The sequence below is a fragment of the Cyclopterus lumpus genome, chromosome 16, assembly GCF_009769545.1.
Source record: "Cyclopterus lumpus isolate fCycLum1 chromosome 16, fCycLum1.pri, whole genome shotgun sequence".
Taxonomy (NCBI): domain Eukaryota; kingdom Metazoa; phylum Chordata; class Actinopteri; order Perciformes; family Cyclopteridae; genus Cyclopterus; species Cyclopterus lumpus.
Window position 1 is genome coordinate 14901382 of NC_046981.1, and position 27879 is coordinate 14929260.

Consider the following 27879-nt stretch of genomic DNA (forward strand, 5'->3'; position numbering starts at 1 on the left):
GATGGCTGAGGAGGTGCGGCTAGGTCTACTAGGTCTTACATGTCATGTTCAGAGCCTAAATACAAGTAATGCTGTTTGTTTTTGTATCAATGGTTGACGTTTTAGTGAAATGTTCAAATGTGTGGGCCTAATATCTTTTGTGTGAAGAGGTCAACCTCTTGTGAGACGCAAGCAATGCCGGGATTTGCACACCTTGAGTAAATAGAAAAGTGGCACTTTCTCAGACATGTTCTGTTTCTCGGGACTTCTTGGTAAACTTGGGTGACAGCGATAACAAAGATACGGGACGCATTCATCGAGAAAGTGGGTCAGAGGGAGCACGTTGTTGCTGAGTATCAGAAAGGCAGATTTCAGATAGTAATAGATGTAAAAGTTGAACGTTGGCGCGGAGTGCTTGTACCTTATGATACAGTAAACGTCTCTTCTTCTGACCCTTCCTGCTAGCCGCCACCTCCTTCCAATAAATCTAAAGGGGGCCGTGTGTGGAGCCCCCCAGTGAAAGTGCCATGGAGCAACTCCTTCTCTTTCTCGCTCCCACACTCTTTTCTCTCCCACTTCCACCACCAGTCCCCCACCCCCTTCTCCCTCCCTCGTGCAGCTACGAGTTTTTCCATTTCCTTTTTTGGTGAAAATATCTCAAACGCTGGCAGGGAGGAGGACATTTCACCAACTCCGGCAGGAGATTGTGTCTGGCGGTCGGTGTGTGTGTGTGTTCTTCATCGCAGCAATGAAACAGTCGACTCAGCATAAACAACGGTGTTTTCTATATACACACACACACGTTCAGGCACAAACACACAGAGACACACGTCTTTTGCTCTGTGTCTCTCTCTCATACACACACATACAAATATCTTAAGCCTAGAGACACACACAAACGCTTTACTGTCTTTTATTACACACACACACATGGTTTCTCTCGCTAACACTTTCTCACAGATTTATGTCCGTACCCGGTGAACTCTGTTTTTTTTCTCTCAAACACACACACACACACACACACACACACACACACACACACACACACACCGACCGAAAGCTAAATAGGTAATCGATAATTCACTGTAACCAAAAATACACACAGAATATAAACATGTACATTTATTTATTAAGTCCTCGCAAATAAAAATAACCATTTAGCCGTATCAATTATTATCTTTCTTTTCTTTTCTTCTTTTTTTTTTACAGTAAGTTCAAACTGTTATTGCCTCAATGTTGTATTTTCCATCTTAAAATGTATTTTTGCCAACTCTGACTCACTCAAAAAGCTGAAATTATGAAATACAGATATTTTTGTACCTACTAACTTTTCACATACATGTTACAAACTGACAATGAAAAACAGAACACTAACAGTGTTTAGAGCAACACAATAATGACTGATGCAATACACAACGACATTTCATTTCAGCTTCTTGGGGTTAAATGCTGGCTCCTTGAGCAACGGTGCTAAAAAAAAATAATAAACATTCATTACAACAAATGAAAAAGACAGAAATAAGATGAATATGTATGTGTCATTGCAAAGTTCAACACAAGCAGATACAGATAACAAGAAAAGTGGTCTGTGTGCCATGTTTTTTAGTTGTGTTTTAATGTGCACATAACATGGTAGCAAGAGAATATCTTATCAAAAGTGCAAAGGACTTTAATGATCATAACTACCATAAACTGACTACCTCACTGAAAGCATAATTAGCAAAGCTTTTCCACATTTTGGCTTTGTTTTTACTCTCTGGCATATTCTAACTAAAATGCTTAAAACTGCAGTTATAAGAACATTAAAAGAGACAAACAGTATCTCCACCATACTTTGAAATAAGACTGTGAGGTTTACATACTATACTGTAATAGTGTTCTGCCTGTCCTCCCCAGAGTCTGATCTCTACCTGAAGTGGCAACTATTTTATATAAAATATGACAGATCTTTTTGCAAAGTGACTAGCATTTTGCATTTCTTTGGTTCAATAGTGCATAACATACAAGTGTGATGTTATTCTTACGGCACTCCATAAACTTTGTTGCATAAAATCATTAACTTTTTTGTTAAAGAGGAAATCTTCGTGGTGGTTCATTGAAACAATGCAGCACTGACTCATGGATGAAAATCAAGGACCACAAGGAAAAACGGATCTCTTTATATACAAACAACCTGAGAGGCGGCATTTGTTAGCCTGCGTTACCTTCCTCGGTAATGACTTGGGGTTCTTGAAATGCTTTGACGAAGGGTGAAAGGTAAGTCAAGAGATGGGTGACAATGTGGTGAATGACTGCTCTATAGGTTGCTGTTGCAGTCGCGGCACAGGATCCTGTCTGGGCCATCAGGGAAAAAGCCGGCGCCCACAAGTGAAGCAGAGCACTGGGAGCAGGTGAAGCATGGCTGATGCCACTGGCGTTCCTCAAACGAGATGTACTTACCTCCTCCAAAACCTAGGGCAAGAAGAGCAGTGAGATCAAACTGGATGTTGAGCTTTAGAAAATCATGCATGCTTCAACACATAGCTATTGGGAAAATAAATTGGAGGGGGATTTTTGTAGTTTGAGTAAAAAAATGTAAAGCCCCCGAATTATTTCTTTGTAACGCTGATACCCATGACAAAATAAGCACAAATCTGAGTTAAAATAGTTAACCGGCTGCCAACCTTGGAGTCAATCTATGTTTCGCATTTAACCCAAACACAATATCAAAAGTGTGCTCGCACAAATCAATATTATCGTGGAGAACAAAGTCACGTCATCTTGCCTGTGATTGGTTTGCTGCAGGCCTCACACTTCTTGGCATACAGGCTGCCAAAGCACTTGAGGCAGTAAGGGCTCTCGTCTCGGGAGGTGAAGTGTTGCCCCGCCAGCTGTGTCTTGCAGCTGGTGCACACAAAACACTCCTTATGCCACGGCTCCTCCCGATAGGTCACACCACCTTTAGCCAGCGTCTTAAAATGAGAGAGGTCAAAGATCCTTTCAATGCACTTCTAAAACATTTTCCCCGAGCATGTTCCTGCGTGTGCCACACACTTTATTTAGTGCATACCAGGTGTTAATATCAGGCAATCGGGATAGGGCGCCATCCATCCATCCATCCATCCATCCATCCATCCATCCATCCATCCATCCATCCATCCATCCATCCATCCATCTATATAACCCCACTCATGTGTCTCATTCTTTGCATTTTCTATTTGACTACCAGGCGAGGGTCAGTGGGAATTCTTTGATATCTTTACTGACCTTTTTACAGCGTGTGCAGCGCGGGGCGAACTTGTCCTCATAGCAGGACACGCAGTAGTGTTCATCCTTGTCGGGGATGAAAGACTTCGAGCCAATTGGCTGTTCGCAGCTGTGACAGATGAAGCAGCCCTCGTGCCACGTAGAGCCTGCGTACTCCAACTTCTTCGTACCTAGCAGAGGGAAAGAGTGATGACAGGAGGCAGAGAAAGACAAAGAGAAAGGAGGATGGAAAGCAGAGGGAGACTTCACTTTTTGTGTATCTTTCGTCGTCTTTCTTAGGATTGTTATGGACATTTAGTTTTTTTTGGCGGTAACTTTATTGAACTATGAAATGATACACTTCAATTGCTTAAAGGCATATAAAACTCATTTTGTTTCTCTAAGATTTATTTCATTTTAAATGATAATACCACAGGCCCCAAACTTCTTCCCTACTGCTGGAAACTGGCGGGAGGCCGTACAGAAAGGGATAATGTCATTTCTTCTATCCCTTAGCTGTTGATCTTTGTATTATAACGGTTGGTTTATTCTACTGTGACACTATCGTTCCACTACTTCAGGCTATGTGCTTAAGCTGTGTCTCTAGTCCAAATCTGAAAAAACACCCCAGGTCATAAACTTACAGGAATTACAGTGGATCAAGGTGGAACATATTAGCAGTTAGGTATTTGACAAATAGAATAAAAGCGAACAAGCTGAAATGCTAAATAGGTATAAATCTGGGGGTTATTTTAGGTTATTCTCGGCAGGTTACGCATGCACAAAAAACTACAATCTTAGGTCCAATAATTGGTTGGACTCTAAGGTGAAAGGAGTTTGTTCTATTACGGTACTTGGACCTGAAAATATATGCAGGCTAGATTCAACCGAAAATCCATTCATCTCGCTCGCTTTGTTATTAAACACAAACTGCTCCTAGAATAATGCACAAGAATGTCATGTCTTGTTGCCTTTTTTTGTCTTTATGTGTGTCTACTGAACCTCTTCAGTTGATGAAGATCTTATTATTGATTTGATCTGGTTCAATAAAAAAATAAACATTCCATTTACATGGTGTTGGTATTAAGTTTCTTCTCTGCTTCAACTTCAGCTGTTAAACAAAGAGAAGTGTGTCTGTCTGTTTTGAGGGTGAACATATTTTTTTATCACAGCAAAAAGGGGCTGTTAGTTCTTTTGTTGGAGCAACACTCTCTAAAATTGCTCCCAAAGTGCATCTACATTGTTGGTGAAACAGTGATGCTCAAGAGTTTGCAGTATTGTACAGTATACTACTAAATCCCAGAATATTTCCAAGTTAAGATATCATTTCCCCCTCAAGGTGACTCAACTGAACATAATTTTACGTAATGCACATTTGTGATCTTGATAGGAAAAGATACGATTACCTACTGTACATCATGAATAAAGGGGACTGTGTGGGGGCGCTGCAGTAAGTGACTTGCTTTTCTTGTGTTATCATCAGTCTGCTGGCAGCCCACTAGCCCTTGGGATCTATCTGTCTTACAGACAACAAGTCAAGCAGACGGTCAATTACTCTGTCAAATTCAGCCTTGGCTGCTGCTGCTGCTGCTGAATCCTGAACCCTCCGTCTCTTTCTTCTCTTCTTCTCTTTTTTCTAAAACCTCTGTTCTTTATATATCTACTTGATCTGTTACTTTATACTTTTCATTTGTCCCTGCTTCCTGGAATTTGCCACATCATCATTTTCCAAAGTCATTTGCCTATCTATCTTGAAATTTGAATTTGTATACAGCATGGAAAATAACATGTGGGTCAACGAGAGTAATGCTTAGTGGCTGAGTGAAATACCATAATATATGGCACTGTCAAATGCATTTTGCGCAAGGTATGTCACTCCCTCTTTCTCACTTGGGTTTTAAACGAAGCTAGTTCACGTCCAAAGAAACTCCATGTAGTTGGAAAAAGAGTCATTCAGAGATGGGGTAAGCCTTATAGCTCGACACCCACATTTCTTTAAGCACTTATTTCTTGCACCTTTACCTGGCATGACGACTTTGTCGCAGGCCACACACTTGGAGGAGAACTCATTACAGTAGCAGTCATTGCAGAGCAGCGCCTCCTCCTGGCTGGTGAAGGGCTCATCCGCCAACGTGCGATCACAGCGGAAACAGCGGAAGCAGTGCTCGTGATAGTGCCGGTCTTCGTAGAAGAGCTCCTGGCAGGAGAACAGGAGGAGACAACAACAAAATCAAATGACCTTCATTATTATCAGTCTTCCAAATCTGTTTTCATGTTTTACAGTTTTAGAATTGAAGCAGACAAGAAATTTAACAGCAGCAAAGGTTTCTGGTTGGATGGGTGTGGCAGTGACAAGTACTTGGTTACACTATGTGTGTGCACATGTACAGAATGGACTGCATGACTCTGTTAAACACACAAAAAAAAGTATCACAAGGATGAGGAATTGATTGTCTGAAGGTCACTGAGCCAAAACAATGCTGGCTTTATTGTTCATCCCACTGCCCATGAGGGAGTTGAACTCCTTGGCCTCCTTAGCTAAGCAAACTACTAAGCACTAGAGCATGCCCCCTCTGTAAACTCCACTAAGCAGCATATGTCAGTCTTAAATGATCCACTTCATGTTAGTATTTTCCATTAAGGCAAGATTCCATTTAAACTTGATTGTGGGGATTAGAGGGAGAACCTCATGCTGCCTTTTTACAATCTGAGACAAAATTAACCCGTTGGCTTATGTGGATTTAGTGGAAATTGGCTGTATAATTGCATGTTAAATTAGCCTTTACTGTGTCTTGCCACCCAAAATATATAGAACACGCCTCATTTAGCATGAATGATGCATCATTAAATGACATAACTTATAACGATCCAAGGCGATGTCAAAACATGGTAAAAAAGAAATGGCGTAAACCTAACCAGGACTTTAGATTTGTTCCAACTTCTAATATGTGGCTCATATTGTGGAAAGACAAAGGTCACGAGTGCGGTTCATTCCACTGCATGTTTTATGGAAAATGAATCTTACCAGACATATTTAAGTAACATGTAATGTTTTCTTCTTTTAATCAAATCTAAAAATGCTGGTGTTGCAATTGGAACTGCGTATAAACTCCACATGTTACTGTTGAGGAGCAGATAAGATGATTGCAGGTCTGATCATGTCAAAAAAAGATGCCTTACCCTCGCGTCATGGCCGATCAGCTCTTTGCATTCATCGCATGTGTTTGAGAAGCGGCTGTCGTAACAGGGGATGCAGTAGGGGCTGTCGTCTGACTGGATGTACTTGCGGCCATACAAGGACTCCTTGCAGTTGGCACAGTCAAAACTGTCAGCCATTGTAATGTTCTTTAAACCTGAAACAAAGAAAGGAAAGCAACATTTAAAATTAAAATTAAAAAAGACAACAAATGCCAACCAATTCAAACGAGATGAGGAGAAGAAACAAAGGGATGAGACAAAAGAGGAGGAAAGGGGGAGAGAGTCTCAGTCACCTTTTTCCGGCCCAGCAGTAGAGACTTTCACTGACAATGTTTACGCTGTAAATACTTCGGCTTGTACCAGCGATGAAGCCGAGCTCAAACAAAACAGGGCGTGCAAGTGGGAGCAAGTGGAAAAAGAGAGAGAGAAAACAGCAGCACAGAATCACTATTAACTTTTATTGCCTTGTGATGAAAGTGTGGCTGATGCGGAGGGAGGGGGACAAGCGAGGGAGCTGTCACTTTGCTCTCTCTCGGTAACGACCAGAACTCTTTCCTGTCGCTGTCGACCGCTCAGAATCTGCAGCACGGAGATCAAATGCCAACTGAGCACCTCCTCTCATGACTGAGCGGGCATACGGTCGCGTGGCCTTGCATGTGAAGCGCGCACATCACGCACAACCTGCAAATATTCATGAGCCAAGAAGGTATCTGCGAGTAGAGCGTGGACCACCAACAGATACAGAAACCCCGTGAAGCGTTCGCGAGACACTCGGAGCTGTTTGAACACCACTCCCGAAAAAGTGGCTTCCTGTCAGCATAAAGACGCACCGGCAGTAACACGCATGTACACACGCACAGAAAGTGCACTGTCACGGTGCACCGTTCTCACCGCGCGATAGGCCCCTCCATCACGACTAAGCACACAACAAAGTGACAGAATAATATTGCGAAAGCATTATGGCAACAATATCGGGTTGCCATAACATTACAGCATGGCTGGAGGAAAGCCCACTGATAAGTGATACAGCCCTCGGGCACAGTGCGCTGCTGGCTATTCGTTCCCACCACCCAGTAACAATAATCTGATATATTATTCAATCAAACCGCAAACTTGCCCCCGTGCTGCCTGTCTTACACACTAGCACACATGCATAAAAAAAGTCCAACTCCCCAAACGTCATTTACACAAAGCACGTATAGGAGACATGCGAACACACTAAAACACAGGGCGACGCAGAAAAAAGGGAACAAAGACTAAAAGCCAAATCACACGAGATCCTCTCATGTTTCATCCGTCTCAGCCCTCTGAGACAAAAGCTCTTAATGAGTCGGGGTGAGAAAGCCAAGACCCAACAGACTTCAACTGCTCGCAGTATTCATATTTAACCTCGTGACAGGCTTTCTGCTCACACAACACCCCACACCGGAGAGACGCTCTCAGCACCCTCCGATAACATTAAGACGTTAGAAAGTGTAAATGCTCGGCAGCCCTGCAGCCATGTGTGTACACTGGCTTGCATCACTGGGCCATATCTTTCTATCTAATGACTGAATGGATACACTTTTCATCCCCCTGATTGGATACCCTCCATTAGGGGGTTATAGGCAAAACTATCAGAGTAAGCAGCTGTGGTTGGCCTGTGTATTGTACAGCAAGGTGCTGAGTCAGAGTTTTACCTTACATTTCAATGCCTTTGGACACACAATTCTTCAGACTTTGCCATCAGCCCATGTAACCGTAACCTCAGGATTAGATCAACAAAGCAAAGAGCTGAAAAAGAGCATGGTGACCTTAATGTTATCTGCAGTGCTAGTAGGTATGTGCTGCGTTTGCTTGCCAGGTAAGAGAACGAGACGGGGCATGACTCACAAAGCCGGGAAGCCAGTGCTATGACGTCTGATGTCAAATTTAATTTCCAAAGCAAATCAGGCAGCTGTTTATCGCCCTCCCCTATTTCCTATGTATCATCCACATATCCATTTACTAAGAGGTTACAGAAAGTAGGTCATGAAACATCTCAAACGCAGATGTCTAACTAGCCAACCGTCCTGTACCTGAGATGGATCACTCAGGGTGTCCCTGGTTGCATTATTTCCTTCACGACACGTGTTTTTAGGGTCTCCAGAGGGATGTTTGAGCAAGAATAACTATTTTGCCAGCAATATGGTTCATATTAAGAAAAGGAGAACTCACTGAAGCACAGATGGGTATGTTACGCTCAATTGCAAAGATTCCAAAGCAAAGCCTGAAACATAAATATGTAATCCTTTAGAAAGCAGATGAAGGGCTTGTAATCCAGAGAGATTTCACTTTGAATATCATTGTTTGAGTAGCCAATGCAGAGCCTGACATGAACTCCTGATGGCACAGGCTCCCACAGAGAGGGACATGACGTCAGTGCACTGGCCACCCGGACGATGGACTAAGATGTGACTGTGTAGAGTAATCGCTGATTGATGATCCAAAACCCACAACGCAAAAGAGAGAAGAGAAGAGAAGGATCTGGGTCACAATGAACTTCAGTTCTCACAAGCTTTGTATCTGACTGCTACTGTATATGCCAATTTCCCAGCAGAGGTCCATCTCCTTCATGTCCAGAACCCAGTGACTAACAACCCTGCTCTGGGTTAATATTCTTCCGAAATACCAGCGCTGGGACGGAATTTAGCCCCCTGGGAAAAAATGTGGGCTTCAAGGAAATCCCCACGGCCTTCCCACAAGACAATGGTCTAGAATTATTCTACTGAGTTTAAATATAGCATTGCAGCATAAATTGTGAATCTCTATTTAATATAGACAACAGTGCATTCCATTCGCAATAATGAATCAGAGGGAGTTCCTCTGAGAGAGAAACTAAGATGTGTATTTTTAATGGTCAGTTTGAATGACTGTAGAAATATATTCATCTGGTTTTCTTTACCATTGCAAGTCTGTCTGCTGGATGAAAAGCCTTCCAATGGTATTCTCATTGGGCAGTCAATTAGTCTGTTTGTCAAAAGCAAGTCTATCCAAAGCAGATGGATGAATTTGCTGCGGTTGTGCCTTTACGGACGATCTCTAAACCACACAAGCTCTGCCGCTCAGAAACTATATTTAGTGATTTTTCCCAATGAGAAAAACACCATCAAAATGAATTGTTTGTGTCAATTAATTAATATAATTTCTTCGGATTATACGTATATGGCATTTTGTTGGCCATAGTATAAGCATGACAATACCCGCTTGTTGGATATTATACCTTACTTGATGTAAGCAGGCATTTAGACTTTTCATTTATTTTCAGACATCTGACTATGAGATAAAGAACGCCAATGCTAGAGACTCATCACAGCCCTTCCTGACTGGCATACAGGGGTGAAGTTCAGGGCCAATAGCAACAGACCAGTGCTAGAAAGCAGGCTGTATACTGTTGCCGGGCAACATAGTCCCAGTTGGTCACCGACGGATCAGTAGATATACCCTGTCCAGTCCAGTCTGGTCCCAGATAGGCCCGTTAATCCCCAGCCAAAACTTTGCTTACGCTCCGCTTGATTCTAAATGATCAGTCTGCACCGCTTGCTGGGAACGAGCCCGCCAGTGCCTTCCACCCTTCCCCCGCCATGCATGAGTAGAATGCCTGTTTCACTAAGACAAGAGAAATCAAATGACATCATGCTACGTCAACAGAGGAGGGAGATCACCTTGGCCGTAGCGGGCGGATGGCTGTATGCTGCACAAGCTGAATGACAATGTCAACCATAACATGTCATCTTTTCTAATGTCACTCAGTACGCTATTCTTTACACCAAAGGAGAAGATTGCACTATTGTGTACAGACTAAGTAGAGAACATGTATTGTGAAGTGCAATTCATTAATTGCACTGAAAATGTTCACACGGGTAGGAATGGCATGTAAAAGTCTCTAAATGTTTAGAAGGTATGCAGGAACCTATTGTGGATAAGCTTGTGTGTCATAGAATTCAAGTATCATTGTTCTATTGTAATATTGCATCAGGCAACAGCCCAATTTATAGTTAAAGGTAAACAGAAAAAATACAAAATCTAACTCTAGGTTTACAATTAAGCACAAACTCCAGAACACACAACATTTTGAGTTTCCTACTATAATGAAATTAAATTATACTTTAAGCTAAATGATGAGGATTTTCCAAGAGTCCATACAGTTAATGTCACTTGTTGACATCGTGTCAACAAGTGACATGCAGCTCCCTCTGTTCTTTTCTTCTTTTTCTTACAACAACAACAACAACAACAACAAAGCACACATTGTGTCTATGATATTGCAGGGGCCAATGTGAGAATGTCATATCTCTGACACACAAAAAAGTCACATGGCGAAAGTGGTGCAACTGTATCCACCCTGATAAGACAACATGACTCAGTCGGACGATGATCCATGACACATTTTCAGATTGGATTATTGCCAAGTGGGAAACTGCTGCAGAACGAGGTCTGCAAGTAATACAGTTAGTCGGAAACCATTTCACAACCAGGGCAACTGCTCTATTTGTTAGGTCTGTGTTTATTGGTCCATTGTGACTCGTAGGCTTTTATGTCCAAGTGTATGCTTTAACAAGTGTGGATGTTAGCGTGCAGAGTGATTAGGTCTGATTTACTCTAAGAAAGTGGCGGCTACAAAGCCACTTAGTCACCTGTAACTGTTTGATCGTTCTGCAGTAAACGGAGAACGGAGCGTGTTGAGGGTCCTCCTTCATAGAGGTCCCAGAGGAAGTGATGGAGGAGCGGAGGAGAAATCAAACACAACAGCGGGACAAGAGACAAGAGAGAAATAAAAGAAAGGTGACAGTTTAGAAGCAAATGAATGCTGGAGCAAGTCTTAAATTAAAGTAGAGTATAGTATAGAGGAAAGTACACATGTACATTTTTTTAAATAAATAAAAATAGAAAACCTTCCTTTTATAGAGCATGCTCTTTGCACTTACATGTTAAGTGTAATTAAAAAAATAAAATGTATAGACATAAGTAAATACAGACATAGTTGTTTGAAAGACAGATGTGGGATTCTGTGAAATGCACATAAAGTGCTGTTAAAAAAGAAATGATGCTTGAAAATGTCAACAGAGATTGCCTCTCTAATGTTTCGGGGTAGGCAGTTTCACAGTTTGGGAGCGTAAGTGAAAAAAGATGCATCTCCATTTTTTTTTTTCGAGTGGTTTCGAGGAACTAGAAACCCTGCAGTGGAGCATCTGAGGGTTCGTGGAGGAACACAGACCAACAGGGAGTGTGTGATGTCGGCCGGTCCTAAGCTGTTTAGAGCTTTGTAGACAAGTAAAAGAGCTTTAAAATCAATACTGCATGCTAGAGACAGCCAGTGCAGCAGAAGTTATGGGTTTGCTCTTTTTTTGTTCTTGTTAGCAGTCTTGGAGCAGAGTTTAGGATAGTTTGCCTCTCAATAGATTTCTTTAGGAAGACCAGTAAAGAGTACATTGGAGTAGTCTACTTGAGATGATGGCGTGCATTACGTTTTCTGCATTGTGTGTAGAAAGTGTCCTCGATGGACGAAGGCCACTTTGGTTACTTTATTAATATGGGGCACAACACCTCTGTTGTGGTTTGATTAGGTGAGTTAGATGACCACGTTTCTCCAGTAAAGCATCCCTCTTGGGTTTTTGAGCCAACTAATATAATTGCTGTCGAAAGAAGTGAGACGGCTGCGTTTGGATAAACACGTCGCCTTCTGTCCGATGTCTGGACATCCTCCAGAGACAGTAAAGCTTCTTGGCTGGCTTTGAGATGTAGAAAAAGTACAGCACTTGAGGGCCTGGTTGAGCGTATATCAAAAATACAATGTCAAAAACACACTTCAGAATAGTTCATTTGTGTCTTCGTCCAGTTGCCACTTGAAAGGAGCCTGATGGAGAAGTCGTCTGATCTTATTTATTCCAGCGCCTCATGACCGTTGAAGACTTTTCCATTTCCAAAAAGACTTTTTTAATGGTTCAGAACTGTCAGAGGGTTTACATTCATGTTTTACTTCAAGGGACAGGAAACTGAGGTCAGGTCCTCTGGGAGAAGCTTCCAGATCCACACTATGTGTGAAACCAGGCAATACACAAGCTAAATCACATCAACATGGCTGAGCGTGTGCATGGACAACTAGTCACATCCATCCGGGGTCAACGAATAAACAATAAAACAACCCAAAAGGTGGACATTTAATTATTATATTATATTTGTTATATATTAGCCGAAGGTTTGGTGTGCATCAGATAAATGTAGACCAGTAATTGAAACGACACACAGCGGCAATGAGTCTTATCACAGGAAGCGGAAAAGAAATTGCTCATGAAGGAGAGATAATGCTCATTCATAAACAGATGTCCTTATTTAGACAAGCTTACAAGTACTGGTTATGGACATAAAAATACAAATAATTCTGATGTTAAAAAAGAATTTAGCTCATAAAAAATGTGAGTTTAATAAAGCACCATGCTGTCGTCGTGACACGGATTCCAAGCCAGAAAAAACAAAACTGCAATCATAACAGTGACATTTACGGCTTTGAGCAATGTGCAGTCATAATTTTATACGATGGTGTCAGCACTCAGCGGATGTTCAGATGAAGTTGGAAAACAACCGGTGGCTCCACTAAGAGTGTTGTCATTTTTGTAATCTCTCCGTCTTGCATGAGAGGAGAACCATGGCCACCCACATTCTCAGGACACGACTGTGAGCCTTTGAGCACGAGGCCACGGAGAACAGCTTCATTTTCTGACTTTTCTTCTTCTTCTTCAACAAGCTGTGGCAGGGCAGAGGGGCGTAAGAGTGTGTGTGTGTGTGTGTGTGTGTGTGTGTGTGTGTGTGTGTGTGTGGGGGGGGGGGGGGGGGGGGGGCACCTGAGACTGCTTCTCTGTGGGAAACTGGGTCAGACTTGAAGACACAGCACAGGCTGCAGGACCAGACACTGGAACGCTAACCTGTTATTGTCCCGGAGTGTTTAAACACCACTTGGTGGAGTGGGACAGAGCAGAGGGCTCAAATGAAAGCCAACATCGTAAACGTAAAGGAGGAAAATGACTACCTGCAGCGTAAAATGTCACCATGGCCTTTGTAATTTGTCCCTCCTTGGCTGCTTTTAATGAGCGTGCTCGCGTGGGGATACGACGTGATGTCTTCTAATATTAGTCTTGAATCTGTTGTGCGGTACACCCTGCAGAGCTAGAGCAAAGCTGGAAGTAAACTGTACGTCAAACCTTCTGGACTCAATTATTAAAGAGATTTAATGTGGTGATTTAAATGTGTACAAAAAGATAAACAAAAGCACAGCACAAGCCGGCGCTGACGTATGTTTGGTTATACTTAAAATATACATTTGTCATAATCCAACAGTTGTTTGGCACACAGAAACTTGAGGACGTGCTAGCGAGGAGGCCTCCATGTGCATATGGATGTCAACGCTTTCCGAAGGAGAGAGCAGCTGAAAAGGCAATTGTCACGACTCATCGGTCCACTTCCTCAGGCCTGTCCCAATCCCAATGTTCCACAATACGCCACCGGCACCAAACAATAACATCGCAATTATTTTAAATCACACAGTACTGCTCCAACCACCATGAGGGAAAGTTTGGAACTCAGGAATGGATCTGAATTTATTTTTAAATCACTGCGTCTCTGGATGACCAGGAGACTACATTGTTGGCCTACATTTGTCTTCCTTTGAAGAAAAAAATGTTGCCATACATTACTGCTTCACATCTGGTTTGCATTGAGGAAACTATGCAGTCAACTCCTGTGTGCCAGGGGAGGTTTTAGAGAGTCACTGCCTGGAGAATGCAAGAAAGGTTCTCTCTCTCTCTCTCTCTCGCTCTCGCTCTCTCTCTCTCGCTCTCGCTCTCTCTCTCTCTCTCTCTCTCTCTCTCTCTCTCTCTCTTACTTGCGCTCGCTCCGTGCTGGTATTTGTCAGTAAATGTTTAGATGGCAAAGGGAAAACTGCAGCAAGAGTGATAAAAGAGAAAGAAAACATAATCTAGACAGCATGCTAGCTGATCTTTGGATAGGAGGGTGAGGAATGCAGAAACAAAGGAGTTAAAAAGAGTGTGTGATAAACTTCCAATAGACAACCAAAAGATTAAAAGCCGTTGCCTGCTCAACAAAAGTGCACCGCCACAGAGATAAGAATACTGTATATAAGTAGAAAGGTGCTGAAAGATCTCAGAGTAAGTTTTCTCTTTTTAGAATAAATAAGTAGAGTAGGGTTGTTCTAAGGCCTCTCTATGAGAGGACGGGTATATTATTTGTCTTTGAACAAACATGGCCAATAATCCCATGGACCCCTTTACTCCAGAGTTTCCCAGGGCAGATGTGTGCCCAAAAATGGACATCTTAGTCATTATCCTAATATCTTCACATCCTCCCTGTCATCCATTACCCTGTGATCCAAGGGGTAGGGCATCCCTTTGAAATGTCAAGCCTCTACTGTTCAGTGGAGACCCATCTCAGTGTTGACACCTGCTTTGTTTTGCAGAGAGCTGTTGTTTAAATAAATGCATTCGATTTTAAAGCACCCTGTCCGACACACACATCCTGCACTTAACATGTAACACAGTCCATTCATATCGGAGTAAAACGAGAAGAATGAGGAGTGAGGTCAGGGTACTTTCTCTTGCAAGCTGGGTGATTCCGTTACTGGTTTTGCAAGCCCCTGGAGAGGATGTTGTTTTCACAGGCCAACCTCCAGAGGGGGGACAGAAAGAGACCTTCTGATGCAATATCTTCAGTGACAAATCTGAAATATCAACGCTTGTGTGCGTCTTTGTGCCTTTAGAGGCCAGGCAGACATAGCAAATGTCCTGCAAGATGCTACAGTGGAGAATGACCTCTGGGCCGCTCCTATAAATAAAAGAAAACTGCTTTCAACTGTCAGAGCCAAGACATATAGAGGCCAATCTGGCCTCCTTTGATTTACACAGGTCCCAAAATGGATTTAAAGGCACGTGCCTTTGAGTTGTTGCCATGGAGTTTTGGACCCTGAAATCTGATCACGGAGGAATGAGGATGCTTTGACTTTGTCGTTTGTGTTTTTTATATGATAGAAAATCGGTCATGGACCTTTCTCTTTTTCTTGTATTGAGCTTTGGCTATGTCTTTATTGTTGCACTTTGGGAGAAGTGCATGTTATGCAGTGTGTGGCCTTGACATAAGCCCAAACAATACAGTTATATCAGTTGGTTTTGTGTTTTGTCTTCACTCTCATCTCATGGTAATGATTTAGATCTCATCAACTGAAATATAGAAACAGTTCAATTATTATAGATATGTATATGAACAAAGTATATCAGGCTGTTCTAATACAACGTTATGAAAAGTGGAGCACTATTATTTGTATACAACCCACTTACTCTTGAGTCAACACCGGGGACGCAGAGCAAAGTCAGCATTGGGAGGAGATTGGGGTGGACGGGTGGAGTCAACGTTAACTTATTTGTCACTTAACTTCCAAACCACAATCTCTTCCTGAACCTAACCAAGTAGTGCTCTGCAGGGGCTCGTGCTGGACATTCATAGGAAAACTAAGAAAACCACTTTTCCTAAGATATCATAACAAAGTTGTATGAGGATACATTGCAGTCGTGGAGGACAGAAAAATACCCCACATATGCTCACTCTTTAGCTCAGCTGATACCTCTTTGAATGCAAATGCAATTCAATCTGGTCAGGATAAAATTATAATGCATTTGTATAGTATGTCTTTATACTTTAAAATCAACTCGTTAAAAGGTAAAAAAAAAAAAAGAAGAAAGAAGTAAAAGCCCAGTAAGCATGACGACAATGACTGCACCATCATTTGTGACGTAAAGGTGACAACGTGTGTTCGTTTGATCCCTCTATCTACCCTCTAACGCACTACCTTTGTGGCTGACCCACAGGGACCGAGGACCAAGGCTAACTGCGAACCAAAAGACCTAAAATGGCTCCGGCAGACCGGTCATTCCCAGGTGGTCTCCTAATGTTGCTGAGTCAGCATAACCAGGCAGGACATCAAGGAGCTGGGATATGGTTTCACAGGGCGCACACTCAGCAATCTAAGCGTGCCACACACAACTGTGCAGAGCACACCCACAACTGCAAGCAATTATTTATAACACATTCAGACTTGCGGCTCGTGGCTGCAGTGATGGCACCTGACCTTGAGGTTAATGCCCGGACAAGGCTGGTAATTGTTAACGCCTACATCCCGACATCCCCAGACATGAATATTCACCATGTTGTTAGAAGCACGTGGATGTTTCCAATCAGTGTATGCTTTTCATGGGTCTTGTACAATATAAGCAGTAAGAATGATCTACGTCCATTACAGCTGCACGAATCATCTCCTACAACAGACCAACATACTCACCTCTCTTCCTGTCTGATTCTGTAACCCTGAGAACCCGTGTGGGAAGATCATATGAAGAAAGAAAAAAAGGATTACGTTTTCTTAGAAAATCGAGAGGTGCCTGCCAAATGTGAAAAAGACTGGGATGCATGTCCAAGAAGTCATTTCCAGTATATACCGCCATTTTTTTCCCCCCTCTCAGACACATTTCCATGACAACGTGCAAACAGTGCCCTCATTCCCCTGGACCATAAACCTCTTGGCAGTGGACGCTCAGCTCTCGTTTCATGCTGACTGAGGGTGCAACCCAACGTTTCATTGTGGCAATGTGAAAATGGATGTGTTGTGCTATAAAATATATTGAAGCCACCAGGGAACTCAGATATCAGTTATTAATACATTCCAAAAGTTAGATCACTCAGGGAGATTATAGTTCCTGCTATTTTGAACACAGATGTAGAACATCAGGTCAAACTTACCTAAAATAAATTAGACAGTTCACCAGGACATACAGTTAAATGTATACTATTATATTGGTATTTCAAATCACCACACAGTAAAATCCCACAGCATAAAACCAAAGATCTAAAGATAGACATGATAATGTAAGTTGAAACATCCATGTGCACCATTTTACTGTCATAAACACACAATGTCTTCTTCCTTTACTCTGGTATGTGTTGTGAGAACCAAATGTGGGTTGATTTCCTACTGGGCAATAAACCCTTTTACACACACACACACACACACACACACACACACACACACACACACACACACACACACACACACACACACACACACACACACACACACACACACACACTGTGCTTCTTCTTCAAGACATCTGTAGGACTTCTCAGAAAGTCGGTCACACACATATTTGCAAAAACACAGTCACAATGAAAAAGCAGCCGTATTATGTCTGCAGACACTGACACAGTCCTGCAGAAGGACAAAGTCACAAAGTCACAGAGACACAGACACACCTGCAGCCATGTGCATGAGAAGTCACACACCTACTGTAGTGTGCACACGCACACACAAACATGCAAAGCTGGGGGTAGATAGAGGGATCAAACGAAAAAATAAACAGAGCAGCCGAACTGGGGGACAATGGGCGACTTGTGCAGGAAGAGCAGACACAGTGAGCAGCTGCATACACACACCCTCAGTTTGTTTAAGTCCCTTTGTGGGGACTTCCCCTCGAGTGTAATTACTACTCATATTCACAATCCCCGGCTTTTCTGCTCACATGAATGGAGCTGATAAGATCAAACAATTTAATGTATTTAGGAAATGAGTTTCAAACAAAGTGGGAAGATCTTGGTTATGACAATCCAAACACATCGAGTAGCTGATAAATTCTAACCAGACTGAGGCACTGGGACTGACTACTGCCAAGCCACCCGTCTTAGTCCTCAATCCTCACCATCAGAGCAGAAGATGGAAGCTCTACTTATTCAAACAATGATGTCATCCTTGGTGAGACTACTGGAGCGAGAGATTTAAACGGCAAAGAATGATGAAATCTGTTTCCATTCAGACTGTACTGCAGATACTATACATTTCCCTTGATAATTCTGCATACTGCGGCAAAGAATAAATAAATAGCTGGGCTCTGTAGGAACACATCTCTCTTGACACAATTTTTATGATCCCAGAGAGGAGACGCCTGCTTTTTCCTCTATGTCACTCTCCCTGTTTCCTTTGACCTCCAAATAGGTCACTGTGGAGGGAGTCACGAGTCCATTGGATGCCCTTGCAGCTCATTTCGGCTTGTTGGAAACCAAACACACTGATGAATTGCCACATAATCAGGAAGTGCATATGTGAGTGGTATAGTGGAGGTTGGTGACCTCAGGGTCATTTATCCCCCTCGCCGCACCGCCAGGAGAAGGTCCCTGCTCTGAATGCAGCAGGCAAGCTGTGTGGCTGGAATGAGCTCACTTCAAAGGTGTCCATAAATCATGCTGCCATGCATCCCAACACTGCCTCCACCCTCCACGTTCCCGAGACGCTCACCCACCTACCCTTTCTCTTTTTCTCTGTCGTCTGTCCAGCCTAGGTTCACCGAGACCTTGAGCCTTCGTGCGTTACCATTTCTTACTTCTTGCTTACCCACACCGCCAGGAGAATTGCATTTGATTGTGTGGTACTCTGGCGGTTAGCAGGTCGTGTAGAAATCAATAGTAGCAGAACAGTGGAGCGGTGGAGTGGTAGCGATAGATGTAAACATGTACTCGCCCAAAACTGATTAGCGGTGGTATCAAAAAGCAATACTCCCTTTGGTAGACAATGGGTCCCAGGGGATTTATCTGAGGTTCATTTAAGTCTCGAAGAGCTGCAAGTTCACAAATCCTATAGCTAGTTTCTCGACTTTGCCAGAACAAAGCTGCAATCCGTCAGGTCCTTATCTCCCAGTGTCACACACTGGGATCTCTTTATCATGCAGCCATGCAAAACACCATTCATCTTCCCCACCTAATTCATTATCAGGGATAAAATGCAAAGACCCAGCTGCAGTTGTTAAATGGAGAGGCGACGTGGGAACAGGTGCTTTGGTAAACACTGATAGCGTGGTTGAATTATGTTGCTTCGCCAGCAGACCTGTCTATCTCTTTCAAATCTAATAACCACAACTCTCGGCCGACTCTTGTCCGACCTCATTCCGCCTTTATCCCGCTTCTCTTTCCTACAGGGGTATTCTTGGCTGCGAGGGATGCGGGAAGACTGCTGAACACAAAACAGACACAAACAAAGTGAGAGGCAGCTAGTTGAAGGCACCGTGGCCTCTTCATCCATCAAGTGAAGTGCAAAAGTATGGCACGCATCGTGTAAATTATATGCCTCTGCCTTGATTATTGGACTGGCAGAATCCAGTGGCACTGGTGGATGAAGGTGAAAAGAAACACAGACTCTAACTTACAAACAGGGTTCTGTAATACTCCCCTGACAGATCACCACGAGCACAGCGTGGTGTGACCAATGATCATCATCGTGCATGACATCTCATAATGTGGGACACTTTTTCTTCAGCGATCATTAAACCTTGAACCGTTTCCACTCACTGTTGAGAAAGCGTACGACAGGATGAGGGATGGGTTCTTTTTCCAGGGGGGTTGAATGCTTCCACAGTGAAGTCATGGTGCTTGTGTCATTGGCCCTCTGCTATGCTTTGCTCACCGTCTGGCCCCCATTTTACCCATTGATCTCATTTCCATTGCCAACATTGGATGTGGTTCTGTTTGAAGCTGAAGGCTTAGGCCCATTAAAGCACTGACAGAATTGCAAACGTATGGTGGACCTTAAGAAAAGTAAAGAAGAAAACAGCACAGTGATGCTTGCCAGACCCTTGGAGTAAACAGAATGTACAGATTTGAGTGAGGTGGGAAAACCTTCGATCCTTCTTGTTAATGAGCTGCTTGCATCCTGGCTCTGAGCTGGTTTCAAGTCATGTTAATGAAATGAAATTGAAATGAAACTAAATCTGAATTCTCTTTCCCTCACGAGACGACTAAAATCACCATTTATTTTGTATATTGATTGATGTTGATGCCCAAGCAGCATGCCGCCTGTTTGTACTGCTTGTGCATATTTCGGGGTTTGCGTGTCACAGCTTATGCAAATGTCTGTAGCATGTACATTTAGATTGATGGAAGAGATGTGTTACATTTGCTCTTTGCTGCTGCTAAAGACAATAATAATGCGGTCAAGCGACATCTCTGTAGGTGGTTTGGCCGAATGCCCAAGACATATACACTCCATCAAGCTGCCACTTGTGCTGGAGGTTTTTATCTGTCACACAAGTTCACTGTCATCACAGAGAAGGCTTCATTTCTAGGAATGACTCTAGGAATCTTAATGCTCAGATAAGACTAAATACACCACACCATCAATAACTTTTGGAAGGGAAAGCTACGACTGAAGACGTTATTAAGGGTCTGTTGATGTTCCAGAAGATAAAAAGAATGAATGACAGGATGAAAGACTTTCCAAAGACACAAACATATGCATTTTTTCAGGTTGAAGATACCATTCACGACAATGAGGTCCAGACATCTGTAATTTGTGCCCGTCTATTGAAATGAAATTGCTACAAAAGTCACTGTTATTCTACTTCAGTGTACCGTCTGTAAATGTATTGCAGAACCATATGCAGTGCAGCGAGTGCTCCTGACTGTTCCCATCTATGCTTTTCCAGAGAGACAGAAGGATATCGTTTGGAGTTTCTTTTCATATAAACTACATTTATGATTATGCATATGCGTATTTTTGTCATCTCAAAACCAGAAAAGAGTAGCATCGCAGGACTACATTTTCTTTGCTGTAAAAATATATTTTTAAACGTTTAAATTCTTTATTGGCTTCTGACTTTAACGTACAGCTCCTTATAGCAGTTAAATCGATAGAAAATAGGTTTTTACTGTATATGTATTTTATGGATTATTAGGGGGATTTATGGATGATGTTTTTTTGCTTCATATATCTCAGATGCACATACTGTCCATAGAAGAAATATACAGGAAAAATGCAGGGACAGGCATTTAAAATGTAATAGTTGTTTTTGAGGATGACCGCCACGTCCGGGCCTAAATCAGAAGACGAAGAAGAAGCTTAGTAAAAAGAAAGATGGTCTGGCTACAGCCCAGATTTCCTGTTTATCTAAAGGGTCTTTCAATAACAGATGATTAAGCTACAGTAACAGTCAAAGCAACAACAAAAAATACAGAATGATCTGGTACTGGAGGTCTGTGAATCATTTGGTTTGAATGTAAATGCACTGATCTCCCACTGTACTGAGTTATGTCCAATTACTACAAACATCCTGAGCTCAATATGATGTATTGGTTATAAATACGCTGTCAAAAAAAGCAGTACTTCACTGTAATGTTTTCACCGCAACACTTTGGAGAACTTCAATGACATCCGGTGAATGAGAGCTGATGCCGGATGCTTTGGGGGGAGTCACAACATGTTCTTTCTCCTGTGTACATTTGTTATGATGAGCGTAAATACTTTCTGCACACCAGCAAAAACGTTCCCAAGATGGAGAGGTGTGAACTAACCACAGTACGGACTTGCATTCGTCTTAGATTACGCCTTTCTGTGTTGTCAGATGTGCCCGCTGGCAATGATAGTGCACTCGAGGCTCTCCTCATCAGTTCATTCTCTCCCTCGACTTCACCCGAAGAAGCCAAGAAATCCCTCCTCAGCTCTCTGTGACTCGCCTCTTTCGTAAATCAGCGGCATCTTCTCATCGGGGTGCTGACGTTCCTTTTATAGCCACACCAAGGACACTTTCTGCCATTTATGGGTCCTCCAATGCACCATGCGAGGGCCGTTTAGTATCCCATGAAGGTGAGGGAACACAGGGAAGCAAAGGAGGCCAAGAAACATTCTGCCCGCGTTCTTCCTGTATTCAACACAACTTTGACAGCTCTCAAAATGTGTGCCAAAGTGGGGCCCGAGAAGTGCCAAGTGCACTCTTTGTGTATTTTGAAAAAGGTGCTGTGTCGAATACAGTCCAATTTACGGACTAGTGACTGACATGAGTTCACACCACAGTGTACGTAGCGCGTCTGGCTTGTCTAAGCCTGTCTCTGTCGAGGCCTTTGTCTGTCCAACAGAGCCATGGAGATGAAAATGAGAGGGTGAGACAGTGTGTGTGTGTGTGTGTGTGTTGTGTGTTATGTAGCGGGAAAGAACGGCGATGGTGTAAGACAGACTGGGTAAGTGGTCACATTCTTGATCGCTCGCTAGTTTCATCACGCAGAGCAGGCGTTTTTTAACAGTGTTTACTTTCAGCGAGGGGAATGCTCTCGCTCACGGCTGCACTCTAAATAAACAGTCTTGTGTTCATCAGAGACTAGATAATACACATCTAATCAGGACGAGTAGCTGCAACAAGTCCGGTCCTTCTGGTTCACCCCTACAAGACGGTTGCCCAACCAAGACAGCATTACTGCACATTTGAATAAAAATGCACATGCGAAACCGCAACACTTTGCCATACGGCCACACTCTCATGGCGGCACGTCCTCTGCCATGATGTCAGTCTGGGTTCATTATTTGCAGATGTGGGAACCAACCCCATAACGCTTCTGGGAAGCAATCAACACTAATGCAGTTGGCATTGTGGCAAACTGAAGTTACTAGCCATAAAAAGACATTGAGGTATAGTGGTGGCATGGTGGAGCAAACAAAGCACGGATACAGTGCCAAGGCTTAATTACCTCTCCAAGACATCTGTTATGAGAACAGAGTCCTGCTAGCATGCTGTTGTTTCTCAGGGGTTTGAAAGGTGACATTTTGAGCCTCAGGCATCGTTGCCTTGTTTAGTGCCTGCTGTGTATCACTGCGTGGTTAAAGACTGCATGACACATGGTCTCAAATTATTGCCCAATTAACTTAAACTTAAACCTCCAATGGGAAAGGTGACGACATTGCTGCTCCCAGAGAGATAAAACCATTCTGCTCTTTCTAAGGTTGCTGTTAAATGATCGCAGACTAAAACGATTTACTGAGTCGACAATCAGCAAATAAAGCAATGTTATAGTGATTCACTTTTGACAGAAGCCATGGTAATTGTAGGTCCGTGGACCAGTGATTCCCTCAACAACAACATTATCCAGAAGAAGATCCCACTCTTATCCCCGATATAAAGATGTGGTGTAACAGTATGAAGTGCAAGCTTTGGCTTTTAACTGTGTCATCTCTCTTGGTGAAATAACATCTTATTGCCTTGCGTACGATAAATTCTCCTCACCCAACATTCTTGGGTGCCTCCGTTAACCATAGGTTATCCTATGATTTAGCCATTAGCCACAGCCCGACATAACCATTAGTTATATGAATTCATAATACACATCCCATTACCAGTTGTATAAAAACCACTGCAATTTGTCCGCAGACTTCAAATTTGTGCTTCCCTCTCAATCCTCCCTCCTCCCTGCTGCTTGAAGGGACTTACGTAGTTGCCTTTGGCCAGTTTGCTGACTGAATATATCCATCTGTTTGCTTATTTATGGGCTTTCGCAACATTTATTCGCTCGTGTAGAAATGTACCATTTACCAAATGACGTCTTTTTATGGGTGCTATTGTATTAGACAAGCAGTAACGTGAAGCAATTCGAGATAGATTTGTACACTATTTGGCAATGATTCTTTAAAGACCACAGCAGGGGTCAGGGAGTTTAAAGGAAATAAGAAAAGGTTTGTATGGGATCTTATTTCCAAGAACAAATTGCGTCAGGTACATGAAAGTGGAGTTGGTAACAGTCGCACGTTTTGCATCATAGCATTCCTTTCATCAGAAGCTGCACATGCCACACTTCCATTGGCGCATGACCCTGCCCTCCTCCCTTAAGGCGAGGGTGCAGGGCACCAGTCATGCCTGACTCATACCTTTCCTCAAGCTCACAACATGACCGAATGTGATGACGCAGCAGGACTTCTGCACCCGAACAACATCCGTTTCATGTGAATCAGAGCAAAGAAAACACCGATAAGTGATTAATAATATAATAATGTGTAATAAATATGGCAGACAAATGAGGCAAAATGACGTAGATCAAGTGATGCAAAGCATAGCCCCATTCTTTCATAACATATTATTAGTTTGTATTAAATTAGTAAGTGTGTAGTTATGAGGGATCAGCAATTCTGTGCTTTCAATTAGGTATTTCCTTTGAAAACAGCACTTCCTTTGAGTGTAGCAGGTAAGTGCTAGGTATAGACCTGTAATTGAATCCCTAAAGGAATGTAATTACCCCATTAGCACAGAGTCAGTTACCTTTCACACTCCAGAACTGCCCGTATGAAGTTTATTTTCTCTTTATATACAGAGTGAACAAACGCTGTGGAAGAGGGTGCACAACGAGTGAGAAAGAAGAGAGGGAAGGAGAGCGAGGAGGCAGGATGACTGGATTGTGAGGGGGGGCATATTACCTCCCACAGGGGCCCTGGCGCAGCGGATCAAGTTTCAGACGTTTACCAACAAAGCATCCATGGAGGAAGCCTTGCGCCCCTCACAATAACAACCCAGCACCTGGCTATCCCCACACAGGAAACCCGAGGACACTTCCTCCCTTTCAGGGAAGTCAGACACACTCCTGCTGCTAGCCACGCGGCCCCACAGCCTACTGGAGAGGGTGCTGGCCACCAGGGGGAAAGACTCAGACACACACATGCAACAAACTGAAAAGAACGTCTGAATTAGGATTAAAAAAGTGCAGCCAAGGTTTCACCGATACAGTTCAAAGAAGAGTTGTGTGTTATGTTAACACCAAAGGAGAAAAGGCTATAATTTGGTCTCACATGTAGCACAGATGTGATGTTTTTTGTGTGTGTTTGTTTTAGCATTCTGAAGAACTAAAATCTGGTTTGTTTAATTTTGGTTGGAGCAAAGGCTGAAAACAAGATATGCATCTTAATAGCTGTGCTCAAACTTATGGATTCTCAAAATGTTTGCAGAAATTTGGACAAGACCCTACGAAGAGAAAACAAGAGGTTGATGATTCGAGAGACAAATCAGCAGAAGAAGCATCATAGTCCGAAGTACAAATCATCAAATATGACCAGCAGTTTGGGACGTAAAAACGTACTGATTGAACGAAGCCGGACACAGAATGTGCCCTCTGAAAAAGAGCATGGAGGGTCAGACAGCTGCAGGATGTCCAAAGAGAAAGGCTTCAACATGAAATCTAAATTCTGCTCCATAACCACCTGCAAACACTTGACTGCCGATTCTGCATCAACCCCTAAAAACCAGCCTCAACCCGCCATTTAGCTGCAGTTGGGAGCTGGCCGGGGTCCAACCGCCATGCGGGGCTAACCTTTGGAAAACACTCAGACCTCCGAAGAATGTGACCACGGTCAATGAAGCAGAGCAGGAGAGAGGAAGAGGAAGAGGAAGAGAGCAAACAAACACATTGCGCAGCCCACGCTGTCAAGGCCAACTCCCCAGATGTGGAATGGGACAGAATGACATGGCTTTTGGCTGCAAAGGGATTCTTTCTGCTCGTTACTGTGACAAACAGTTTGTGTAAACATATATTGTCAGCGGTGAACGCACAGCGTGATGCCTCAGAGTTCAAATTCCTCCAAGGTGTGACTTCTCTAGTAACAGACCGAAAAGAGATCTTCATTATTCAAGCAGTAGTTTTTGCAATGGCTGTGACTTGCAGTTTGAGGAACTGAGTGGTCTTGTATCAGAAATGTTCTATTTAGTCCTTCATCCTACATCAAACTGGCCTGTATGGCTGTATGTTAAAAAACAATTAAAGCTTCACTAATCCATAGTTTTACATTAACAATGTATCAAGTGACTATGGAATATATAATGATTTGCTCGTAGTGACAAAAATGATCAGCCAACTCTGCAGTTCTCCTTATCCCGACAGAACATTGTTGCATCTCTCATTAGTTTTTTTTAGGGCCTGCAAATGTATTGTTTTTATTCAATGTCACTGCTTGCGTCAACCTCATTTGCAGCAGCAGCAAATTAGCGCTGATAAATCCACTGTACAGTACTTGCACCAAACAGTCAGCAACGTAGCTGGTGAACACCGTGAAGCTAGAGATGGATACAATGTTGCCATATGCTTATAGTAAGATATTAAAAAACGAATTACTTTCAGTCAGGTATCATAACATCAAATGTTCTTCCAATTGTAACTTCCGTTAGTCTTTCAGTGAACTTTAGACAAGCTTAAAAGCAACATTTCATCTTTTTTTTTTCACCATTCCCAAAAGTATTGAAGAAAAGACGACACATTCCCAAAACAACATGTAAGATCTTGATCAAATATTCCCTTTTGGCATGTCCCGACACTTGACTTTCCCAACGAGCCCACTGCGCCCTGATGACGCAACAGGTGGAACACCAAACAACCGTCACGAGGATGATACCACGACTACTACTACGATGTGCTGTGATGGACGGCCAAAACAAAACTAGACGCATGCAGCACAAGACACACCCTTCCTTCCCAGATGCCCGCTGACATGACCCACTTCCTGCTGCCGAAGAAAAGACCAGATTAGCTTGAGGGATTTTGCTCTCTCCGGCCTTCACATGCCGCTCAGCTGGGAGCTTCTGTGACACAACAGTTGTTCCTTAATCCTTCCTCCACACAGTTCAGTGGGTCACATGGCCCAATGCAGTCTGTTCCTCCACCGATGGGATACTGACACGAGTGCAGGTGTGAGACTGTGATTAGCTCGGCAGAGAAAAGAGAAGAAAAAGGCTGAAACAAGGGAGGCAGAAAAACATAGAGGCTGACACAAAATGTCCAGACTCTGTCTCCTGTCACAGGAAGTGGGTCCTCTTTAGTCAGGGTTTACTCCCCAGGCAGCATGTTTGACTAAGGTGTGAAGCATCAAGGCGTGTCATAATGTCAAGCCCACGCCTGCCTTAATCTTTACACTCACAGCTGTTTTACTAAACAGCAGCAGAACCTCTCAACATTCAAAGTAAAGAAACAAATATGAACTTAAGGTGTTACGTTATATGTTTACAGATCATAATTACTGTGCAACTAACCATACTGCCACTATACTGACAATAATAATAGAAATATAGATATGAAAATGATTTTATGAGAGGCTGTTATTGCCATTCATTATAGATTCAAAAAGTGATACTATTGCTGTGAAGTTAACAAACTCCAGTGATTCTTTGTGCCATTGATTTTCATTGTAAAACCATAACCACAATCATTACGATGCTTGAAATCAGATTTGGTGATAAACTAGTGAATGTTCCCATCAAAAACACACACTTTTCGAAATAATCCCCGATTGTTTAAACAGATCCTCAAACACCCACTGAGGTCGAAGATCCGGACTCTGAAAAACGTTTTTAAAAAAACCTCTCTACATCGGTATGAATAAAAAGTGGAGTCCTACCGGGAGTAAAGTCAGAAGTGAACTTGACAGTGCAACGCGCCTCCCTGCCTCTGCCAGCGGACACTCAGATCAGGTCTGGGATCAGTCTGCAGGTCGCTACTCCGGCAGCGTTTCTTCTGACAGTAGTCAAATCTCTGCGGAAGAGAGTGATGTCGTTTTGCCGGCTACATTTGTCCTACTACTGAGGAAGTTGCTGATGAGTCACAAGATCCGCCCTCCAAAAAGAG

General features: G+C 42.9%; 1 protein-coding gene across 1 annotated transcript; it reads right to left on the reverse strand.

The window, feature by feature from the left end:
• Positions 1 to 1940: 1940 nt before the first annotated feature.
• fhl3a (four and a half LIM domains 3a) lies at positions 1941 to 27836 on the reverse strand. Its single transcript, XM_034553964.1, has 6 exons — positions 27653 to 27836; positions 6385 to 6557; positions 5227 to 5401; positions 3226 to 3395; positions 2744 to 2930; positions 1941 to 2430 (listed from the first exon to the last, which is right to left on the reverse strand). The coding sequence occupies exons 2-6, from the start codon at positions 6538 to 6540 to the stop codon at positions 2276 to 2278; spliced, it is 843 nt and encodes a 280-aa protein (XP_034409855.1). The 5' UTR covers positions 6541 to 6557; positions 27653 to 27836; the 3' UTR covers positions 1941 to 2275.
• Between the last annotated feature and the right edge of the window lie 43 nt (positions 27837 to 27879).